This window comes from Pipra filicauda, unplaced genomic scaffold, assembly GCF_003945595.2.
Source record: "Pipra filicauda isolate LSUMZ 115617 unplaced genomic scaffold, ASM394559v2 scaffold195_size2193078_pilon, whole genome shotgun sequence".
Taxonomy (NCBI): domain Eukaryota; kingdom Metazoa; phylum Chordata; class Aves; order Passeriformes; family Pipridae; genus Pipra; species Pipra filicauda.
In genome coordinates, this window is record NW_024104304.1 from 213,939 (window position 1) to 235,313 (window position 21,375).

The 21,375-nt window shown below is 37.3% G+C and overlaps 1 protein-coding gene across 2 annotated transcripts in view; it reads right to left on the reverse strand.

The window, feature by feature from the left end:
* HMGCLL1 (3-hydroxymethyl-3-methylglutaryl-CoA lyase like 1) overlaps positions 1–21,375 on the reverse strand; it is a 72,752-nt gene that overhangs the window by 31,800 nt on the left and 19,577 nt on the right. For both annotated transcript variants that reach the window (XM_027730547.2, XM_027730546.2), the window contains exons 2-5: positions 21,171–21,248; positions 20,026–20,133; positions 16,590–16,685; positions 14,760–14,908 (exon numbers count right to left, since the gene is read on the reverse strand). In XM_027730547.2, the coding sequence (XP_027586348.1) occupies positions 14,760–14,908; positions 16,590–16,685; positions 20,026–20,133; positions 21,171–21,248 (431 nt within the window). The remainder of the gene's footprint in view (positions 1–14,759; positions 14,909–16,589; positions 16,686–20,025; positions 20,134–21,170; positions 21,249–21,375) is intronic.

The following is a 21,375-nucleotide window of genomic DNA, read 5'->3' on the forward strand; positions in this document are numbered from 1 at the left end:
ACTGTATCTATTTTTCCTAGCGGAAAAAGCAAGATACTACATGAAGAAAAGCAGCAGAGGAAAAAAGAAGAGTTTGAGCAATAAGTTGCAGAAGCAACTGGGATTTAATTTGGGAATTCAATTAAGTTGGAAAATACAGCTGTTTTCTAAAAAGATAGCAGGACTGAAAGAAAAAAATACAGCGTAATGAAAAAGACTATCCTAATCTCAGGATATTCACCAGAGACACTCCACAGTATGAGAGCAGAAGCAAACTGGGAGTTCACAAAGCAGATTCTGCAATGGAAGTGTTTAATTCTAAGTATGTGCTTAAATCTCTGCTGAATCAAGGCCAGATGTAGCTTAACTACATCTTCAGCATGCCATCAAGAAAAGAGCCCATTAAACCAGCGGTGGAAAGAAGGACCTGCAAGCGAACATATCTATACAGCTGCTTTAGAAACACATGGGTATATGATGTTTTGTGAAATCAGAATTTCTCCCTTTAATAAAAAGTGATAAAAAGAAGTTTTCTACTTGTTTCACCTGGCAGAGTTTACCCAGTCTCTTGCCTGTTCTACAGATTTCACTGCAGGTGAGGATCATTTGGTCTTCTACTGAATTGTTTTCTGTGCATATAAAAATAAAAAAATAGACAACTTTACTGCATAATATTTTGCACAAAAATGCTGAACAGCCTCTGGGGATGAAGAGAGAGAAGGAAGAGGAAGAGAGTTTTCAATTTCTTCCAGTAAGCCGAAACCAAATTGCAATGTTCCAGAAATGGTATAGACAGTATAAGGTCCCCACAATCAAGGTCACTAGGAATGGTGATAATCACCACACCAGCCCAATGCCTACGAAGAGAAGAATATAAAACCTCAAACGGTAAATGAGCAAACTTTTCTTAACTAAAGGGTGTTAAAAGGAAAACGAATCCAAGCAGAAACTGAACTCCATGTTGTAATCAGCCCTTTGTCAGCTTGTTTCAGCAAGAGTTCCAGAGCCAGATCCACAGCTGCTACCACAGCTGGAGGCATGGAGCCTCCTGAGAAGCCAGTTGCAGACTCAGATGCTGCTGTTTCCTGTTTATTATTATAGTGTAAGTTTGCATATAATTTACCATGTTCACTGCAGATGTATTTATTTTTATTGGATGTTTGTGCTAAAATGTATATGCATCTCATTTGGTGATTTCATAATATCGCGGTTGATCTATTCTGTCTCTTTGCAAAGCAAGCCATCAGTTGAAAACAGGCAATCCTTACAAGGAAGAGAAGAGAGCAACTAGAAACAGAATCTCCAAGCCAAACCCAAAATGTGTAAATAAGGCCAGGATTTTTTTCCCACATTTGAGTTTAAAAAGAAAAAAAAAAAGAAAGAACCTCTCCATGTATTCAGTACCCAGTTACAAGTAATATATATGCTATTCACAGTGAATACTAAAGTAAAAAATATTTGTTACTATTTTCAGAATGCCTAGAAAACACTGTTAAATTGTGAACTATGTTCTAGAAAATAACTACTTCTCTAAAAACATAACCAAACAGCTACAATAATGAAGGGCCACTTTACCATTTGATTTTTTAATAACTACCTCAAGTTATCTATGGAGTAATACATAACATACTAGCAAAGATATTGTATTGTAACCTCATAATTTCATACTAACATTTCAAGTCTGACTTATTCCCTTTAAGAAGAAACGGGCAAGAAATGTATCCCTCCTTTTTTCTTTTTTTTAAACAGCTTTTCTGGCCCAGTAATAATATTTTCTCTCTGAAGGTACAAAAAGAACAGGTAAAAGTTTATATAGCGTTACTCCTAAACCTCCCCCCTTACATAGTGCAATCATCCAGTACGATAGAGTTAGTACAATGGCTCCAACAACCTTTTCTTAACCTGTTCCCAGTACAGAGAAACGTACCAACTCCCCACATCCCAGCAATCTCTGCCTTCATAAACTTCTCCAAGGGACTGTGACCAGCTGGCTTAATACTCTGTAACCCTGTAGGTTTGTTTACCATTCACATACTAAAATGTGTTGCTTCCAAGTCTATTAAATGTTCATCTACATTTTGTTGTTCCCATAACCTCAAACATAGGCTCACTTATAGTGACATGAAGGTGTTTAATTGGTTTTACTATCTACAGAAAGGATAATGGGCATAAATCATCCTATTATCAATATAACTGTGACTGTGCTAAACTACACAGTGTAGTCTTAAAAATGGGCATTTTAAAGCAATGTGAAAAAACACGTATTCTAGCCGTAAGAATACCAGAATACCAGCAAACACAAGTTCAAGTGTCTGTATTCATAAAACACACACTGCTTTGAATTGTATTGATTTTTGCAAAACTGAATTGTTGGAGTTTATGTTATGGTACTTCTAATTATGTATAAAAAAATACAGTATTGTAAGGCCATATAAATATCTTATTTAGGATGAACTGTAACAAAAGAAAACATAACATTGTTGAACCGAATTATAAAGATCAGATGGTCTTGATAATCAGAAGTTTTAGACAATTAACATGTTTCTTTATAAACAAAACAGACATCATTATTAGTTTCTGAAATCGCTTGTTATAAAGTATATTAAAATAGAAATAATGTGTTCTTCCACATTTTTTTTGCAAATAAATCACCAAGGAATTACATATATTGTAACCTGTAAGCTTTATTACAGCATAATATAAAAGGTAATAATAGTAATATTGCACACAATAGTTTGTTTGGCATCTATTTGTCACAGAAAAACATATTGCTATATTTCAAGTATATCAACCAGGATTTGAATTCTATACAAACACAGGTGTAAGTCAAATATTGATAAATTTCAAAATGTTTTTATGTACTGTGAACTTCACCATTCCTAAAGACATAGGGCATAAACAAAGGAATTACATACACCAGTTCAGAATTAATGTGTGATTACATAGGCTTTCACGAAGCAGCAGCTTTGTAAGGAAATGCTTCTAGAGTTATTTTACAGCAATCATTTGCATCTGTTTTCACACTGAGTCTCTAAACATTTGCACAAATGGCCTTAGAAGAGCTATTCACATGAAAAATTTTCAGGTCTGGGACATAAATACAGCTTTTAGTTGCTAATCACGGAGAAGTGTTCTTTTAGTAGAGGAAAAAAAATTACAACCTTTAAGGCTTATATCCCCTGTTCATTTTTATTAGGACTAAGACAGTTCTATACAGAAGTGAATGTTTCAGAGGGAGATAGTTTGATTTTATTTCATTGTCACAGGACACAAAGTAGGTTGTGAGGTACCATTCGTTGAAAAGGAGGAAATGCAAGTCCTTACTTCCTTACTGTTCTGTTGTACCAATTTCAATTAATTCCTGTGTCTTTTTAAATTTTGGAATAAATTAACTTGGAAGAATCTAGTATAATCAGAATTTACTTGACATTTTCTTCATATGTACAATAATGATATATTTAACTTAAAAGACAAACCAAGCGACTACTTGCAATTACCATTTGCCACCAATGTTTATCAATCCTGGCTATTTGACTTAATTTTTAACCACAGTAACTTGTGATATTTTTAATAGTATCTGAATTATGCATTAAAAGATGCAAATTTAAAACCAGCACTATTTTGTATTACTTCACATGCAAGACATGCATAGTAGTAATTTGGTGACCACACAGTTCACAACTGATTTGGCTCAGTGTCTTCACAGAATGTGTCCAAGATGTTAATGTAAAGTTTTTATGCATGTACAAAAAAATAAAAATAAAACCCCCTTATGATGCTAATAAATAGTCCAACTTCTAAGACCATACGCAACATTTCAACTCTTCATAAACATTTGAACTAATTTAGTAAACATTTCGAAAACTGTGGACTGTGCTACAGTTTTTAAATGTGACAGCTGACAGCATAAATTTTCTGGATGATGATCGAGTCAATGTTAGTGCAGCTGTAGTAACAGTAAGACATGCAAAAGCCTAAAGTTTAGTTTCAACTGCTTCAGTGCATTTTTCATAAGATTCAAGGATTGCCAATGATTTATGCTCACTGCATAAATTTTAAATTGCCAGTAAAAATAGGAAATAAAATTTGAACCTCTTAAAATTATTTTTGGAAGTATTTTTCAACTGCACAAATAAGGGGTTAAGGCAAGGCACTAAATTATCCATTTCCTGCAAAAAAATAATGCTTTAAACAATAATAGTGTTTTAGAAAGGAAACAATCTCTGTATTGAAATGAATACAAATACAATTTATCCATATTAATATTTTTATTACTTAAGTAATTATATAAAAATATTTAGCCTACAAAATTTATATTAGAAGCCAAAACGTGTAGTCCTGGGAGCTTGCTTGAGGAAAGGCTGCAGGTTTTGGCCATGGTTCTTTAAATTAGCCAGTCTCTAAAATGGTGATTAAAACCAAAGTCCACAGAGTACAAATCTTTGTCCTTAAAGTCCACAGCTTCATTTTCTGTTACCTTGCAGCACAAAGCCTATTTCTTCTATCTGTTGTAATTTACACAAATTAAAAGGTCCTAATCCTCAGCCTATGCACAGGCTGGGATTCATCTGTTCTTACTTCTGATATCAAAGATAATTACCTACAGCCTATGCCATCTATAGAATGACCAGCATTGGATAGGACCTAAGCTCCTTTAGTCAAAGGGATGGATCATCCAGAGAGTGTTTCATCTTATCCTAAGGCAAGTACTTTAAAAAGCACATACAGTGAACCACAGCCTGAAGGCTGCCTAATTCCCTAGAGGTACTACAGGAAGATTTAGGATGACAAGCTCAGGCTTGTGTGGTCATGCTCAGATCTGCCTCATGTTACATCAATAGTTAACAATATATAACTACTTACAGTAAATAGAAGCTACACAACAAAATAAAACCTGAAACTAACCTTCTTGCAATTAAATAACAACCAGTCAAACCATGAGCACCTATTCAAAATACTGAATGTCAAGAACAACTTGCCACAAAGCCTTGACTGTCTCAGCATTTAGAGAATTTTGCATGGAATGGGATACCAAAATCCCATTTATTTTATCTGTCACTAAAAGCAGCTTCTTTAGCTATCGATGAGGAGGCTTAGAGACATAGCAACACGACCAATGTGATCAAAGCAATGTCCAATTTATTATTTAAATCAGTTAACTTTTATACAGTTTAGTTTGCTCAGGGTACATGCTCACAACAAGATGATTGGATAGCTCAGTCTGTGCACACGTCTCATGCTCTCAGTTTACTGGATCTGAGGCTCTGTCCATGCGACCTGAAATCATTCTTGGCATAGAAACCTCTTTCTAATTAATCTGCTTTTAGGGGGTTTTCCTAGATCTGCAGGTGTACTTTTATCTCTAGGTTCTCAAGGTTTTCTTACTATAAACATATTATGTTCTCAAACCTTATAATTAGACACACAGCTAACAAGTATAAACATCACATATTTTCACACAGTCTATAAGTATAAACAATACATGCTTGTCACTTCCATGGCAAGCAAGGCCTACAGAGTGCAGGAAAAATTGTTCAGAGAAATCTCTCTGTTCCGGCGACATTTAGCAGCAGCTAAATATGGGATTATAGATCATAGGCCTTATTAGTTAATTTGGTTTTGATTGTTTTATTTCCAGGAAAAAGTCACCTTGGTTTCTGTGAAATCTCATTTTAAGTTTTTACTTTCTGATTATCTTTTCACACCTTTTTTCACTGAGGAAAAGAAGCCCAGTGTTTTATCTCATTAAATACAATGTAAAACTTCAGAAGTCTTCTACATGTACTGCAATTTTTGGGAGGTAATGAACTACTTTCTCTCAAGTACTAATGAAATCCCTATAGTAGTGCAAGCTTTTGTTGGCTGTTACTACCAGAGAAGATCATGGTTTAGTTTTCTAGAATTAAGCTGGAAATGACAGTCTGCTCAATAATCTCTCTCCTCACAAGCAGCTGCAATGTTGTAAACAGATTTACTCACTTCCTGGATTTGCCATTGAAAATTGATGCTTCTTCTTTATGTGTAGTTTTTCATTTTTTAACTAATTAAAAGTTTTAAGTCCACCTTCTAGAGCTCTGTTCAACTGCTGAGAGATCTACTATTAAAAAAAAAAAAAGTTCTTCTGAATTCTGTATTTCTATATTCAATCTTCTGCTATTTTTTTATCAGAATTCTACTCAACAAAAGACAGTACAGTGGAGCTTAAAAGAAAGTAGTGAAGTAGATGGACACTAACCAATCCCTTTTTATTATTATTCCTGAGCAATCATTCTGTCTCAATGTGTCCCGGGGATTCCTGTAACCCTGCAACCCATGAGGAGTGCATCTGAATGAGTAAGAACAGGCAGGAACAAGAATCAATACTTGGCAATTATTCTCTGGAAAACATATCAGTCTAGACTCTAATCCCTAGCAATATTTTATTCCTCATTAATTATTATTTTGCCTCCTCAAAATCTCCCTGGGAGGAATTTTTTAATAGAGTACTCAAAGTCCAAATGTATGGTGTTAACCAGTTCTCTTTTATCTTCTAACTTATTAGCATGTTCAAAACATTCTTTTCAATATTTTCATATACTGAAATTCATGTTCAATGTATTCTCAGAATTATCTCAGTTAGAGTTTGTTGTTATGAAATAAGGCTCCATATTCTGCAATTTAGATTCTCAGCAGGTTTTTAGCAGATTGGCTACTTTATTATTGAGTTATAATAGATTCCCCTGGAAAAATATCAGCAGTTCTCTCCTAAACTTTTTGTTTTGTTCAAGTGTAGCATTAGTCCATCATCTTATCTCCTAATGCCTAAATCTCTAATTTTCACTGGAGAAAGTAATTCTCAAGCTAATATCATGTGATGAAGATACATGTAACATTCACATAAATGTAGCTTCTCTTCAATATACTTATCCTCTCTATTTAGGTTCTTTACTTGGGTATAATCCCATAAATTTAATGATTCTGTCAATGGCTTCTTACTTCTGAATGATTCACTTTTCTTAGACATGTAAGCCTAAGGAAGAAAGTTATAGCTGGACTGCACTTTACATAATATTCATTCACAACTTTGATCACTTTGCAGTCTATGTGATACTAAGCAGTTCACAGTGTTCAGTAACACACAGCACCTTGCGTGACAGACTCAATAAAATTGTTCTGCATGTACTATATGAAATTTGCCTTACATTTGTGCTGAGGAGCCTGAATCTGAGTGGGAGCACTTCAAGGCATGGAGAGACATTTACAGCACCTGAAGAAACTCTATTTCATGGACTTGCTTGTCTGTACCTAGCTTTGAGCACTGTTTGATGTATTTTCCCCACTTGGCTGTACTAATCCCATTAGTTTGTATGGTCCCGGACTTGCCCGGGCTTGCCCAAGGTTGTTTTCCCGCCAAAGGTTGTTTACCCCCTCACTTTCCCGCTCATCCTGCACTGATTGGCCAAAGAGTGCCGCAGTACGGGGTGGGTCCCCATTGGCTCCTGACACTCAGCTCCTCCCAAGTTCCTCCTCCTTTCCTGTGTTCACCTATCCTGCTGTACCCAGAGATGCCAATCTCATACTCCTCCCCTGTTACCGAGCCTTCCTGACCCAAACCCTATATAAGTCCCTGCTCTACCTTAATAAAGGGCCATTGCACCCCAACCTTCTACCTTGTTGGACTCCTTTGTGCAGTGTTGCGGTCCTACTCCCTCACTCACTGGACCGTGGCATATGGTGCCCAGGCCGTGGGGCAAGGTAGAACGTCCTTCATATTGAAGGAACTCCCTTGTGCTCACCAGGGCTCAGGTGACACCTGGAGAGGTGATCACCCCTCCGGTCCTCCTCGGCTGAACAGCAGACTGCGGACGCGGGTCTTCACACCAGGCAGGTGAGCAGCCGGGGACATCCCTACTCCCATCCCTATCTCCAATCCCCTTAAGAGAGGAACTGCTACAGCAATGACAGCTCATCAAAAGTCGATATAACAACAGAATGGGAAGCCACGCACCCCGGTCCAGCAAATAAATACGGCCCAAGAAAACAGATTAGCGATCTGCTCGCCGCCACCTCTGGCAGTGCTGGGTTGGACCTGGCCTCCAGAGAGCCAGTAACTTTAACATCTGCTGCCATAGTGTTGCTCCCCACAGGACTTTGGGGACCCCTAGGCCCAGGAGTCCATGCCCTTCTAATCAGACAATCGTCAACCACCAGGATGGGTTTGTCTTACCTGGAGTGATTGACTCTGACTGTCATAGTGAGATACAAATCATGGCAAGGACCCCAGTGCCTCCCTGTTACATACCTGAGGGACAACGGCTTGCCCAGTTAATCCCCTTTTGCAGCATGTCACCAGCTGGGGAGGGAGAAAGGGGCTTGGGGGCTTTCAGGAGCACAGGTGAGCCTCAAATATTCTGAGCAAAAACAATTTCTGTGGCACAACAAATGATGACTTATCAGATAGACGGATGCAGATTCAAAGGCTTGGTGGACACAGGAGCAGATGTTACTATTGTCAAAGACACTGAGTGGCCAGCTGACTGGCCCACTGTATTTCCTGCTTCGTCTCTCCAAGGGATTGGACGCATGCAGAGGCCTAAGCAGAGTGCACAAATACGCACAGTGTTGGGGCCAGAGGGACAGGTTGCCAAGATAGCTCCTTTTTTTTGCTCCTATTCCATGCACTTTGTGGGGAAGAGATGTGCTAGGCCAATTTGGCACTGTCATGCAAATTGCAACTACAGATGCTCAGGATTTTCACTGAGGGCCATTAACCAGCTGTTCCAAGGACACATTAGGCTGACATGGAAAACTCATGACCCTATATGGGTAAATCAATGGCCCCTGAAAAGGGAATGGCTTGTTCACCTAAGAGACCTAGTCTAAGAGCAACTAGATGCAGGACACACAGTGCCAAGCTCCAGTCCATGGAACATTCCAGTGTTCTGCATTCCAAAGAAAAGTGGCAGATGGCGGATGCTGCATGACCTAAGAGCAGTTAACTCAGTCATAGAACTAATGGGAGCATTGCAACCAGGACTCCCCTCACCTGCTATGCTTCCAGCAGAATGGCCTTTAATGGTAATTGACTTAAAGGACTGTTTTTTCACCATCTTCCTACACCCTGATGATGCACCACCCTTTGCTTTCTCCATCCCTGCTTTAAACCATGCAGAGCCCATGTAGAGGTACCACTGGGTTGTTTTGCCTCAGGAGATGCGTAACAGTCCGACGATTTGTCAGACTGCAGTGGCAAAGGCTATCCACCGTGTCAGAAAGCTTCACCCCTCAGCAATTATTTACCATTACATGGACGACATCTTAGTCGCCATGGCCAAAGAGACTGAGTTACAAACTGTTATAACTGCTCTGACTAATGTTGTCCAAAAAGCAGGGTTGCAGGTCAGTCCAGAGAAGATCCAACGCTCTCAAACCTGGACCTACCTTGGATGGAGGATCATGCAGCAAGAAATCTCACCCCAGTCACTGACAATTAAGATAAAGGACATTTTAACCTTAAATGACTTGCAGAAATTTTTAGGAGCCATCAACTGGTTAAGGCCTATCTTAGGCTTGACCAGAGAGGAACTGCACCCCCTCTTTGAGCTGCTGAAAGGTGATCTAGACTTAACATCTAGTCTGTCCTTGACCACAGAGGCAAAGCAGGCATTAAAGACATGTTCTCAGGCAATCGAGAGCAGACAAAGCAGAAGGAGAAACCCTGAACTTCACACCTGCCTTGCACTTGTTCCTAGCAGGTTCCAGCCATTTGCAGTTTTGTTTCAGTGGGACCAGGCTGAATCAGATCCACTGAGGATCCTGGAGTGGCTGTTTCTGCCCCACTCACCACCAAAGACTGTGTGGACAATTAATGAAATGTTTGTTAAGCTTGTCATTAAAGGCAGAGGACGTCTACAGGAGTTGAATGGACAGGATCCAGTGACCATCTACATCCCAGCGACGAAGGACAACCTTGACTGGCTACTGGCTGAAGATGCAGGATTCCAGGCAGCCTTGGCAGGCTATGACGGTGACATTTCCACTCACTTTTCTAAACACAGACTTTGGGCAGAAATAGGTAACCTACCCTTAAAAGCCACATGCAAATGCCAACACCAGCCAGTAAAAGGCCTCACGGTTTTTACCGATGCATCTGGACAGTCCAAAAAGGCTGTATTGACGTGGGTAAACCCTGCCACAGGACAGTGGGAAAAGGAGGTACAGTGAGGAGGATTATCGAACTGACTGGGAACGATTCAAGACCTGGAAGGACTTGTATGGGGCCTGAAAAGACTATTACTCCACGGACTTTCTCGTTATCCCCCAGCATTATACCAAGTTTAATGTACTCCCATGTTAATTCCCCTTGGTTTATACTGTTCAGGGCTTGCCTGGACTTGCCTTCACATTTTTCCCGCCATAAGTTGTTTACTCCCTTGTTCTCCCCTGGTTTTCCCGCTCATCTCTCACTGATTGGCTGATGGATGCCGCAGTGCAGAGTGAGCTACCATTGGTCCTTTCCCCTGGATACTCCAAAGTTCCACCCATCTTTCTCCTATTCCCCAATCCCATTCTGCCCTGAGTTGTCAATCCCATGCTCCGCCCCAGTTGTGGAACCTCCTCTTGCCCAAACCTTAAAATCCTTGTTTCCCCCAATAAACTGGCCATTGCACCCTGACCTTCCACTGTGTCAGAACCCTTTTTGTGCAGTGTCGCATCCTTATTCCTTTTACCCTCAGGCCGTGGCAGTACAGACCATAAGCCATGGTTCAGTACAAGTCCTAGAACTTGCAGCTATTCGTATTGCCTTTGAACTGTTTCCTGATCAGCCAATTAACACTGTTACAGATTCATGCTATGCAGCAGGTTTGGTTTCATGTCTCGAGGCCTCCTTCCTTCGAGATGTTGCTAATCCACACTTACTTGCTGAAATACGTACTGTATGGGTTCTTGTTAACCACAGAACATTTGATTTCTACATAATGCATGTTAGGTCACACACAGAAATGCTGGGGCCTATAGCAGAAGGGAACCAAAGAGCTGATGCAGCAGCTATGTTTACTACAGTGCCTAGAACTCTCGAGCAAGCTAAATTGTCTCATTCTTTTTTCCACCAGAACACATGTTCTCTGAAGAGACAGTTTCAAATCACCCTCAGTCAGGCTCGAGACATAGTCATGTCATGTCCAGACTGCCAACAAATTACTCCAATGCCATCCTAGGAAGCAGTTAACCCCAGAGGACTGATAGCTCATGAGGTGTGACAGACAGACATTACACACATAGCTGAGTTTGGTTATGTTCATGTTACAGTCGACACACACTCCAGATACATAACTGCCACTGCACATACCAGGGAAAAGGCAAAAGATGTCATAAGGCACTGGCTTAACTGCTTTGCAACACTAGGGACCCCAAAAAAGATCAAAACTGACAGTGTTCCAGCATACATTTCAGCAAAGGTCGAAACTTTCCTAACAGACTGGGGAATCTCTCAGTCCACAGGCATACCACATTCACCCACAGGACAGGCTATGGTAGATAGAGCACACCGTACCCTAAAAGACATGCTCAAAAGACAAAGAAAGGGGGAGTCCATCTGTAGTCCACAGGAACATCTGTGGAAGGCAACATATGTCATAAATTTTTTAAATTGTGACAGTGCAGAGAAAAGTAGGTATGAGAGACAACACAGACCTCAGGCATTTTCGTCTCCCAAACCACTGGTCATGATACAAGACTTAATATCAGGGCAATGGATGGGACCGGCGGACCTCGTGACATGGGGGAGGGGGTATGCGTGCATATCTACAGATAAAGAATTAAAATGGATTCCTTCCAGGTGTGTCAAATCCTACGGTACACCCTCACAGCAGCAGCAAGAACCAGACTGATAGTGGAAGAGACTGCAGATAAAGACACATAACTGATGTTTACTACTGAAAATGACCAGTGTGGCAAAAATATAGAATCTTATTAAAAGCCATAAGTGTGCATGTGAAGAAAGAATGAGGTGGCTGCTGGTGTGAGTGTGTTATGAGTGAATGAAAGAGAACTGTGTGAGAGTACAAGCACTTTAAGCCTTAAAAAGGTAACACTACCTCAGCCACATGGTCACATTAGAAGAATTCAATTCATAATGTTTACCTCCCAATAAACCCTGTTGTCGAAATAAAGTGGAATTTTCCCTGTTCTACACAAACCCTCAGACAAATAAAGGTTAATGTTTCTTGTTTCTCCCAGTTACATAAGTACCACTCAGTTTTATAAAAAACCCTCAGATCGATAAAGTTGTTGTTTATCCCAGTTACTCTACACCCCTTAGGAAAATAAAGGTTCAAGTTTATATCAAGCAGGTTCAAAAGGTTAAAGAGGGAAATTCTAATAAGTAGGTCTGTTAAAGAAGCAGGGTGAGGCAGTGAGCTGGGTCACTGTGATACAGTGGTAATTGTTAAAGGTTTCACAAGGTTTAAAAATGTACTGTTCTATTACTTGCAGTGTTCTATGATTCGTCTTAATAATAAAACCGAGGTAGATGTAGGGACGTGTTTTAGGGATGTTGGATGAGGCACCCTGGGAGATGTAGTCCCAAATGTACTCAAATACACATGGGCAGTAGCAAATCCCATGGTGGTTGGTTAAGAGAATCACATGTTGTTTTAAAGTGCATATAAAAGATGCTGTTTGCTTCCAATAAACGGATTTGGTTGTTGGGACTCCAACCAACTGGGTCGTGTGGGTTTATTTATTTATTATATTAATAAAGCCACACATTCCTGGGTTTAATCCTCCTGGAGAACTCAAATTGCTAGTTATGCTCTCAGCTCAGAGTTTCGTTTTGGAAAAATGTGACAAACAGTAGTGGCAGAGAGCTTTTAAACAACAGACCTCTTGTAAAAGAAGTTACTCAGGCAGGCTAACTTACTACCTGGCAGATTAGCAGCTAGGAAGAGTATTTAAACTCTAGTACAAGTTATTGTTTCTTAATACGGTGAATGTCCTTGCTTCTTTATTCAGTGATTTTCCATCTGAAACACAACCAGGCTAAGGAAAAGAACCCACGCGTTTATGAGCTATCCTTGGTTGGCTCTGCGTGTGTGAAAATCATAGAATCATAGAATGGTTTGGCTTGGAAAGGACCTTAAAGATCATCTAGTTCCAACCCCACTGTCATGGACAGGGACACCTTCCACTACACCAGGTTGCTCAAAGCCCCATCCAACCCAGCCTTTAACACTGCCAAGGATGGGACATCCACAACTTCACTGGGCAACTGCTCCAGTGCCTCACCACCCTCACAGTAAAGAATTTAATCCTAATATCAAATATAAACCTACTCTCTTTCAGTTTGAAACCTTTCCCCCTTGTCCTGCCACTACAGTTCCTGACAAAGAGTCCACCTCTGGCTTCCACGCAGGCCCCCTTCCAAAATTGGAAGGCTGCTATGAGGTCTTCATGTAACCTTCTCTTCTCCAGGCTGAGCAGCCCCAAGTTTCTTAGCCTGTCTTCATAGGAGAGCTGCTCCAGTCCCCTTATCAACTCTGTGGCCACTCTCTGGACTGTTCCAACAGTTCCATGTCCTTCTTATGTTGAGGGCACCAGAACTGTACACAATATTTCAGGTTGGGTCTCACTAGAGTGGAAAAAAGAGGCAGAATCATCTCCCTCAACCTTCTGGCCACTCTTCTTTTAATGCAGACCAGGGTACAGATAGGACTGTGAGTGCACACTGCTGGCTCACATAGAGCTTTCTGTCAACCCCCAAATTCTTGGGTTGGACAAGATGATCTCCAAAGGTCCCTCTCTCAACTTAAACCATACTGTTACTCTGTGATTCTCTGTGGGTGAGGTATAACTAGAAGTCAGATCTCCCTTTCTCAAGACAAATGCCCAAACAACCATGCTGCTGTGAAAAAAAGCGTGCAGTAGCATTACCCCATCACCATTTCTGGAGCAAAGAGAGATCCCAGTATTTATTCCCAGACAGGTTTTCAAGCACTTAGGCTCTAAGATATCTACCTCTATCTATTTTCACATCCAGGTATTTTTTGAGCATGATGTAGTTTGCATTACTAGTAATCCTCAAGGAATCTCACTGTTGAGTTTCTCCTTGAACCTTTGTACGCCCTTCCACATTGAGAAGGACCTTTGCAAATAATCTTAAGTAAGTAGTTCTGTGTGATGCAAAAGAAAATGGAAATGAAAAACAAATACTGTTCAAGAGTAAGTACCATTCAGGATTATTTTAAGTTTAAAAGAAAGTACTTCAGAGAAAAAAATAAATACTGGACAATTCTAGACTTTTATGTGCTGGAAACTCTAAAAACTTCAATACCAGGGTTTTCAGAATAACTCATATAGAGAATAATTTTTTTCTTAGGAGTAAATTTGTTTTCTCACTTTTACACCTTGATGACACAGCATATGAAGTGATATATATTGTGAATGCTACAAAAAAAAAATGTATGTAGGGTATTTTTCCAAGGTGCAGGCAAGTGTTATATGCAACAACATAAAATAAATTTTATTATGTCACCTGTGATGATAAAAATAAATTTGTATAATAAAACAGGTATCTTATAAACACAATTTTTTTCAATTTCCAAAGAAAAGTAGTCACCATTACTAGTTAAAAATGCATAAATTACTAAATATATTCAATCTTGAAAAAAAATCACAGTAAAGACTATTATTACAAGTCATCTAAAATGTAAAAATTTGGTAGTATACTTTTCTACTGATATCAAACCCCCTGTAACAGTAACTCCAATAATTCTGTATTACTTTAGAATCTTTATATTTACCCACGCACTGGAATATTCATATTCCTTGCAGATTTAGCAACTTCTTCAAACTTTTCTATGCTTTCTTCAATTGAACAATTAATATTCATTTTGCTAAAAGATTCAGATGCTGCGCCAAATACTGAGACTTCTGTAGCTCCTGCTGCAATCTAAAAAATACATTTCAATAAAACAGCATCATAACACTATATTAAATATTAGATCAAGCACTTAATTCTGTACAATACTCCAGAATTTTAAAGTACATTAAGTATATTATCCATATCTAAAATATAAGTTTAATTCAAATTTTTTTAAGCTATCACACACAGACAGATTGAATCAAATTTTGAGTTCATTCACTATGGTTATTTCCTTCCTCTTCTAGCCAATTAGGTAAACATGTTTTTAAACTGATAAATGATAAAGGTAATAAGATGCAGGAAATCACATGAACCAACTATAAAAATAACAATTATTGATACTTATATTTTATTTTTCAGAAAAGGGAAAGATCATATATCAACTCCGAAATATCCATCCCCTGCACAGTCTGTTCCTCCCAAATGCCAGGAAGTCATTCCCATGCTTGGGAAAGCTCTCTGTGGGCATGTGTCTAGAAGCAACAACAATAACTAATAGAGATTTCTTTGTTAGAGCAGCTCTAGGATCAAGGGCTCCACTGGTCTTGGTGTCATAGTTGCTATGGATAATATGGAAAATGTGTATGTGAGAGCCTGCTGAGAAAGTCTCAGAGCAAACACCAGCCTAGAAAATGTGTAAATGTGGTGACTTAACTCAAAGGGCAATAAGCCTGAGCTTGTACTGAGTAAATCAACTAACATGAGGCAAACTAGAAGGCTGAAAGACAAATGATAGGAGAATAAAATATTTAAGCTTAGGAGAAGAGTTAATTAATTAATTCTCATTCTCCAGTGAGAATAATACTCTTGTTTTATGAAAAGGGATGAAGATTAGTCTTTGCTTCTGCAGGATAAGGTCTAAGCTTCAGCAACTCTTACAGGGACAAATATTCTTTCAAACAGAGGGGGAAAAAATATCATCAAGAAAGAGTGGAGGAATCACCTACAATTATTTCTTAATTGTTTTCCTTTCATTATATCACCAAATACAGTATCGAGATATACTGTATACATATATAGCACAATTAATTCTACTCATACAAGCTACCATTGAGACAAAGTCATGGCACTATAAGCTGACTATTGATAGCTAAGTTGACTATGCACAGGATTCTGTTTCATTCATATGCAGTATAGGAACTGAATGATAGACTACACCACAAATATCCACCAAGAAGTACACTTTCCAAATACAGTTTGTCCTATATCAGGACAGAAACACAGAAATATTAAGAATTTTCAGAAAACAAAAAAATGCAAAGATTGGACTATCAATGTATAAGTTTTAAGACTGAAATGCTCTATTTTCACACTTCCAAACACTTCGAGTCTATAATTTTGAGTACTTATTTTGTATGAACTGAAATAATTTAAACTTTAAAACCCTACCAAAATGAAATGCAGAATTGCTATAAAGCATTTTCACATCCTCATTCTTCTTCAGTACTTTCTAATAAGCAGACACTCTTCAGAAACTTTTCTAGGGCAAACTTTTCATATACAAGCACTTTTTATATACAAGCATATTTTAAAGGAACTTAAAAAGACTGATCATCACTTCCATCAAAATATACATACATAGAGCGTAATATCACTCTGAATATTTGCTCATTTTTCATAATGAAAACTGAGACTTTTCAATTAACTTATTTCTAAGATTAAATAGCTAGTTTATGGTACTGAAGTGAATATCTATGAAGGCACTTACAGCAGAATGAAAACCTTGAAGATTAGGCGTGAGAACCGGATACTGGACTCCAGGATGCCGCTCAATGCCCCTCATTACTTCTTTGTGATCTGCCATCTAAAATACATAAATAATTTGTATTGATCAGCAGTCATTTTCTGATTTTATACAGCTAAACAGAAAGTGGCCTAGACTGTGGGTTTGCCTTCATTACTTTTACAGTGCATACAAAAAGTCTAACAACCAAGGGGTTAAACTGATGTTGCGCAAGTACTCCTTTTTTAATTTCTTAACTTTTAAGCATTTGAGTTGCAATCTTTTCAGATCTCTATGATTATAGGATTGGAGCTATGATTTCTTTTTGTGTGTATCTGTAAAAATATAATTTGCATCATAAATTGACAGGCTTGTGATCATGCTGTTCATCAACTGTTATAGCAACTTTAATCTTACCTCACTGGACTCAACAGATGGAATTAACAGAATAACTGACATTTAAACAACATCCAAATCTTGAAAACTTCAGCACTCTGATAAATGCAACTTCACAATGTTAAGCATAACTGAACTTCAAATACTCAAATTGTAATCAGCATATTTGAAAAGACTAAACACAAGTCTATCCCTAAAAAAATATAGCAAAATCCAACTGTCTGCCTAGTGTAGCATTTTAATATATTTAGAAGTTTCTTTCTAAGGAAGAAAATACTTCTTCACTATAGCAAAGATCAGAGCATTACTTTATTCAAGGATTTGTTTTCCTTAGTCTCCCCTCACAAAAGAAACTGCCTTTTTAAGACACTTTTACATTTTTCTCATTCACACTCAAGCTTAAACATACTACATGTACTAATCAAGATGAATGAAAGACTTATTGATGTAATACAAAACAGGTTATTTAGGTAAGCACATTTTCCTGAAAGAAGTGGATGGAAAATGAATATTTTTCAATGGTGTGCATTCCTGAAAACAACACAGTTAATAAAACATATCCCTCTTATTTCATGTCTTAAAGATTTTGAGTTTTAAAAAATGAATAGTGTTTAGTTTTTAAATTAGCTCTCATAAAAGCAAATCTCTCGAGAAAACAATATTAAAATGGATTTCTGATTCTTTCCGCACTGGTGAAAAGTCATTTGAGAAGTACCATATGAAAAGATATATGAACTACAAAGCTTTCATTACGTCTTACTTTCAGCAGATACCTTATTGATAGCTATGCAGTACCACAATTCTAAATACATGATATTAAATTACACCACATTATTAACTGAGAATACTACTGGCAACCTGGAATCTTCCTGTCACTGGTTTCCTACTCTGAAAATTAATGGATTAAAAATATCAGAAAAATTCACGTATGCCTCCTCAAATGTAAGCCCAACATATCTATAAGGAAGTGGATAGGAAAAGTGTCTAAAAGTCAGACAACTAATTTCTCATCAGGAAACAAGTGATAGCACAAGGCAACTTTTTCTATCTGCTTCTACTTAAACTAAATCAGTCTGATAACCTCACAAAGAAACCTTTGTTAACACATTAATTTTTTAAGAACAATTTTTCCTTAATTTTATATAAATAGTATCTACATTTCTCAGGACAAGGAAGAATGTTTGAAACCAAATGATTCATTAAATGGCAAACACTGGAACTAAATCCACACCTCACAATTACAGCCTGACTTAAAATACACCAGAAAACCAAAGTGACACTTTTTCAACCAGTATAAACCTGCCAGATCCAAAAAAATATTATATGTATTAAATCTGTCCCATTACTATTTTTCCTGTAAGTAAAATCCCATCTTTACACATATTTCACGTTACAAGATTTTAAATTGTAATAAAATATTTCTTTTCCAAATTTCTTTTAAAATAAGCTTCCTAAAGGTAGGTATTTATAATTTTTGGCCGTTTAGGTTATAGGTGTGGGATCCTGTTTTACATGGCACCTTGCTACTGTGGAACTTTTTCTTGCAGCTTTTTTCAGTAAAAAAAATCTCTGCCAAGAACAACAGCGGATTGGAAACCATAAAAAAACTTTAAAATACTAAAAAAAGAAGTGAATGAGTGATCTAAACATAACCGTGAATTCTGTTCCCATGACCCATGAAAAAAAAAAAAGGAGCAAAGAAAAGACAAAGTCAAGACTGCACTCTCTATCAATGCAATATAATCTTATTTTTTAAATAAAAAAAAATTTTAAGCACAAATTAAGCCATTAAAACAAAGTGTTTAGACATGACAAACTCATGCTAAATTTGGTACTTCTAATGGCTTACAGGAGAAGGAAATAATTAAACAAGAAAGGAAGAAATACACCTTTGCTTTAGACTTTCTCTTATAATGTTTAAAAACCTACATAAGTCTTTGTTGCAGTTACTGCCAAATTTTGATGACATTTGGAAAATCTTAACTTGGTCACCTTTAACAGATACAATATCATTGCCCCTGCATTGATGCCAAAGAAATTCTGCATTGTCACTCTTCCCCTTTCCTATTATCCTTCTTCTAGACTATTCCCTCGTGATCCCGAGAACACTGAAATAAATCAAAGGCGTCTCTCAGAGTGCTGTACAGTTTGCTTTGCTAACTCATGAATAAGCATGACCATACTATGTTTTTCTCAGATAAAAGCTGTAAAATACAGTCCAGGCCCTGGATGTACTCTCAGTTTAAAATATAAAACTTTATATATATTTTGACAGATGTGCAACAAACATTGTTAAAAACATGTTAAAAACTGAACTCAAATTAATTAGTTTCATGTTTTAATTTGTAAATAACTTGGGATCCTCACTAAATATAAACCATTCAAATGCTTCTGTGCAAACAAGTGTGTAATTTCATGAAAAACAGTTTAAATTATATAGACAAGTATTTCCTCACTTATATAGACTTACTTCCTTCCTTGCAGGGAATAATTAATTTGCACAAACAGGACCTATACAGTATACTTCAGGACTAAACCCAAATATGCAATGTTAAATCTTACATGAAAAACTGGCACTTCTAATGCCAGTTCAGTTTTGCTGCTGATTTCAGAAAGGCTAGTGTTTCTGCTAAGTTGTACCAAACATAAAAATTTTGGACAAACAATGAGTAAATTATTATGATTCATCAAAACTCAGTGTGGCTGCTGATAGAGTGCTAGAACTGCAAAATAAGTAGCATGCCTAACTACTACTCCATATAAAAAGTCCCAAATTTAGATCATCCAAACACATTTCCAAATGTGGAAAATTACATTTCATTTAGGGAAAAAGAAAATAAGGTATGCTACTTTCCTTTTTTACATCAGTGATTATTAGTTTTAGAAGAGTAGAAAAGAAGTAGTAACATTAAATTATATTAATGATTTGTCATTTATATCCTAAATATCTAGTTACAACTGAATGTCACATAAATGGAATGGCATTTAAATCGAAATAGTTCTGAATGGAGATGATTTTACATACCTGAGGCACCCATTTGGATGAAACAAAACTGGTCACTTCTACTACAGGCAGGCCTGTTTTGGAAAGCCGGTTGATTAACTCAATTTTTATATCAGTTGGGACTATCACCTACAGACATGGAGAAATACTTTACTAAAATATTTCATATGATAAGAAACTTTTGTAAGTGAAATGTTCTCAGTACATAATCAATACTTTTTTTTTTTTTAAACAAACTCCACTCACACATTTTATCATAACTCTACTGTTTCCTGACAGTAGGAAACTTCTGAATAAGGAAGGCACTAGGTGGTATACACAATCCTACTCCATTTTCTGTCCATCACAAAAGAGACACTTCTGTGTCACTGGTTATAGATCTGGCCTTTAAAAAAGTTATTTGTTACTAACCAAATACTAATCTAGCAAAGAAGTAGCAAAGGAAATAGTAACAATTCAACCAGAGAAAAATGTGAGGAAAAAGCTCTACAGCTGAGGCAGAGTAATTCTATTCTGTTAATACTATTAACATGTTTATACTAATAATATTATGAATAAATAATATTTATATTTAATATTACTAATGTAGTACTACTAACGTGTTTGATATCAGTAACAATTATATATGTGAGCTTATCCTCCTGTTTGTGGAAACAGATGACTGTTTTGATACATGTACCCTACAGTCTCTTTCAATCTTCTTCCTTGCTTCCCTACCACCCTTCAGGCAAATAATATTATCAGAAGAGTAATACTTTTCCCCCATGTCTGTTTAGCAGGAAGCATGATTAAATCCATTTTAGTCTTCTATATTAGCACTTGGAGCACAAACACATGTTACAAAGATAGTTAGTGTTTACCAAGTACACCATGACAGAATGCTATTCACTGGCAAGACAAATTCCAGAAAAAGAAATGGCAGTTAAGTAACAGAAAGGCTAGTTAGCCAAGTATAGAAAGAAACTGTATGATTTAAAAGCTGGGTAAATAGGAATACACTTTTATTCTAATACAGAAAACAGTTATCAATATGTAAAGAAATAGATATATTTAATAGTGCGAAAGGAAAGGAACTTAATTAGCAGGACGTACATGGTCTACACAATGAAAATAACACTAATGTCTATGTCAAAGTACTCAAAAAAAAAAAAAAGGAGAAAAGTTACCTTTTCATTTTGTAATCCATCCCTTGGCCCAACTTCTACAATCTTTATGTACTCAGGTAGTCCAGATGCTTGAGGTTCCTGAAATAAAAATCAATACTGAAACACAAAACAATGGAGATCACCAAGATCAAACGTACAGCTTGTACTTGTCCTCTCATATGATTCTGGATATAACATCGTATTGTCAACAGAAGTTAGCTCAGGG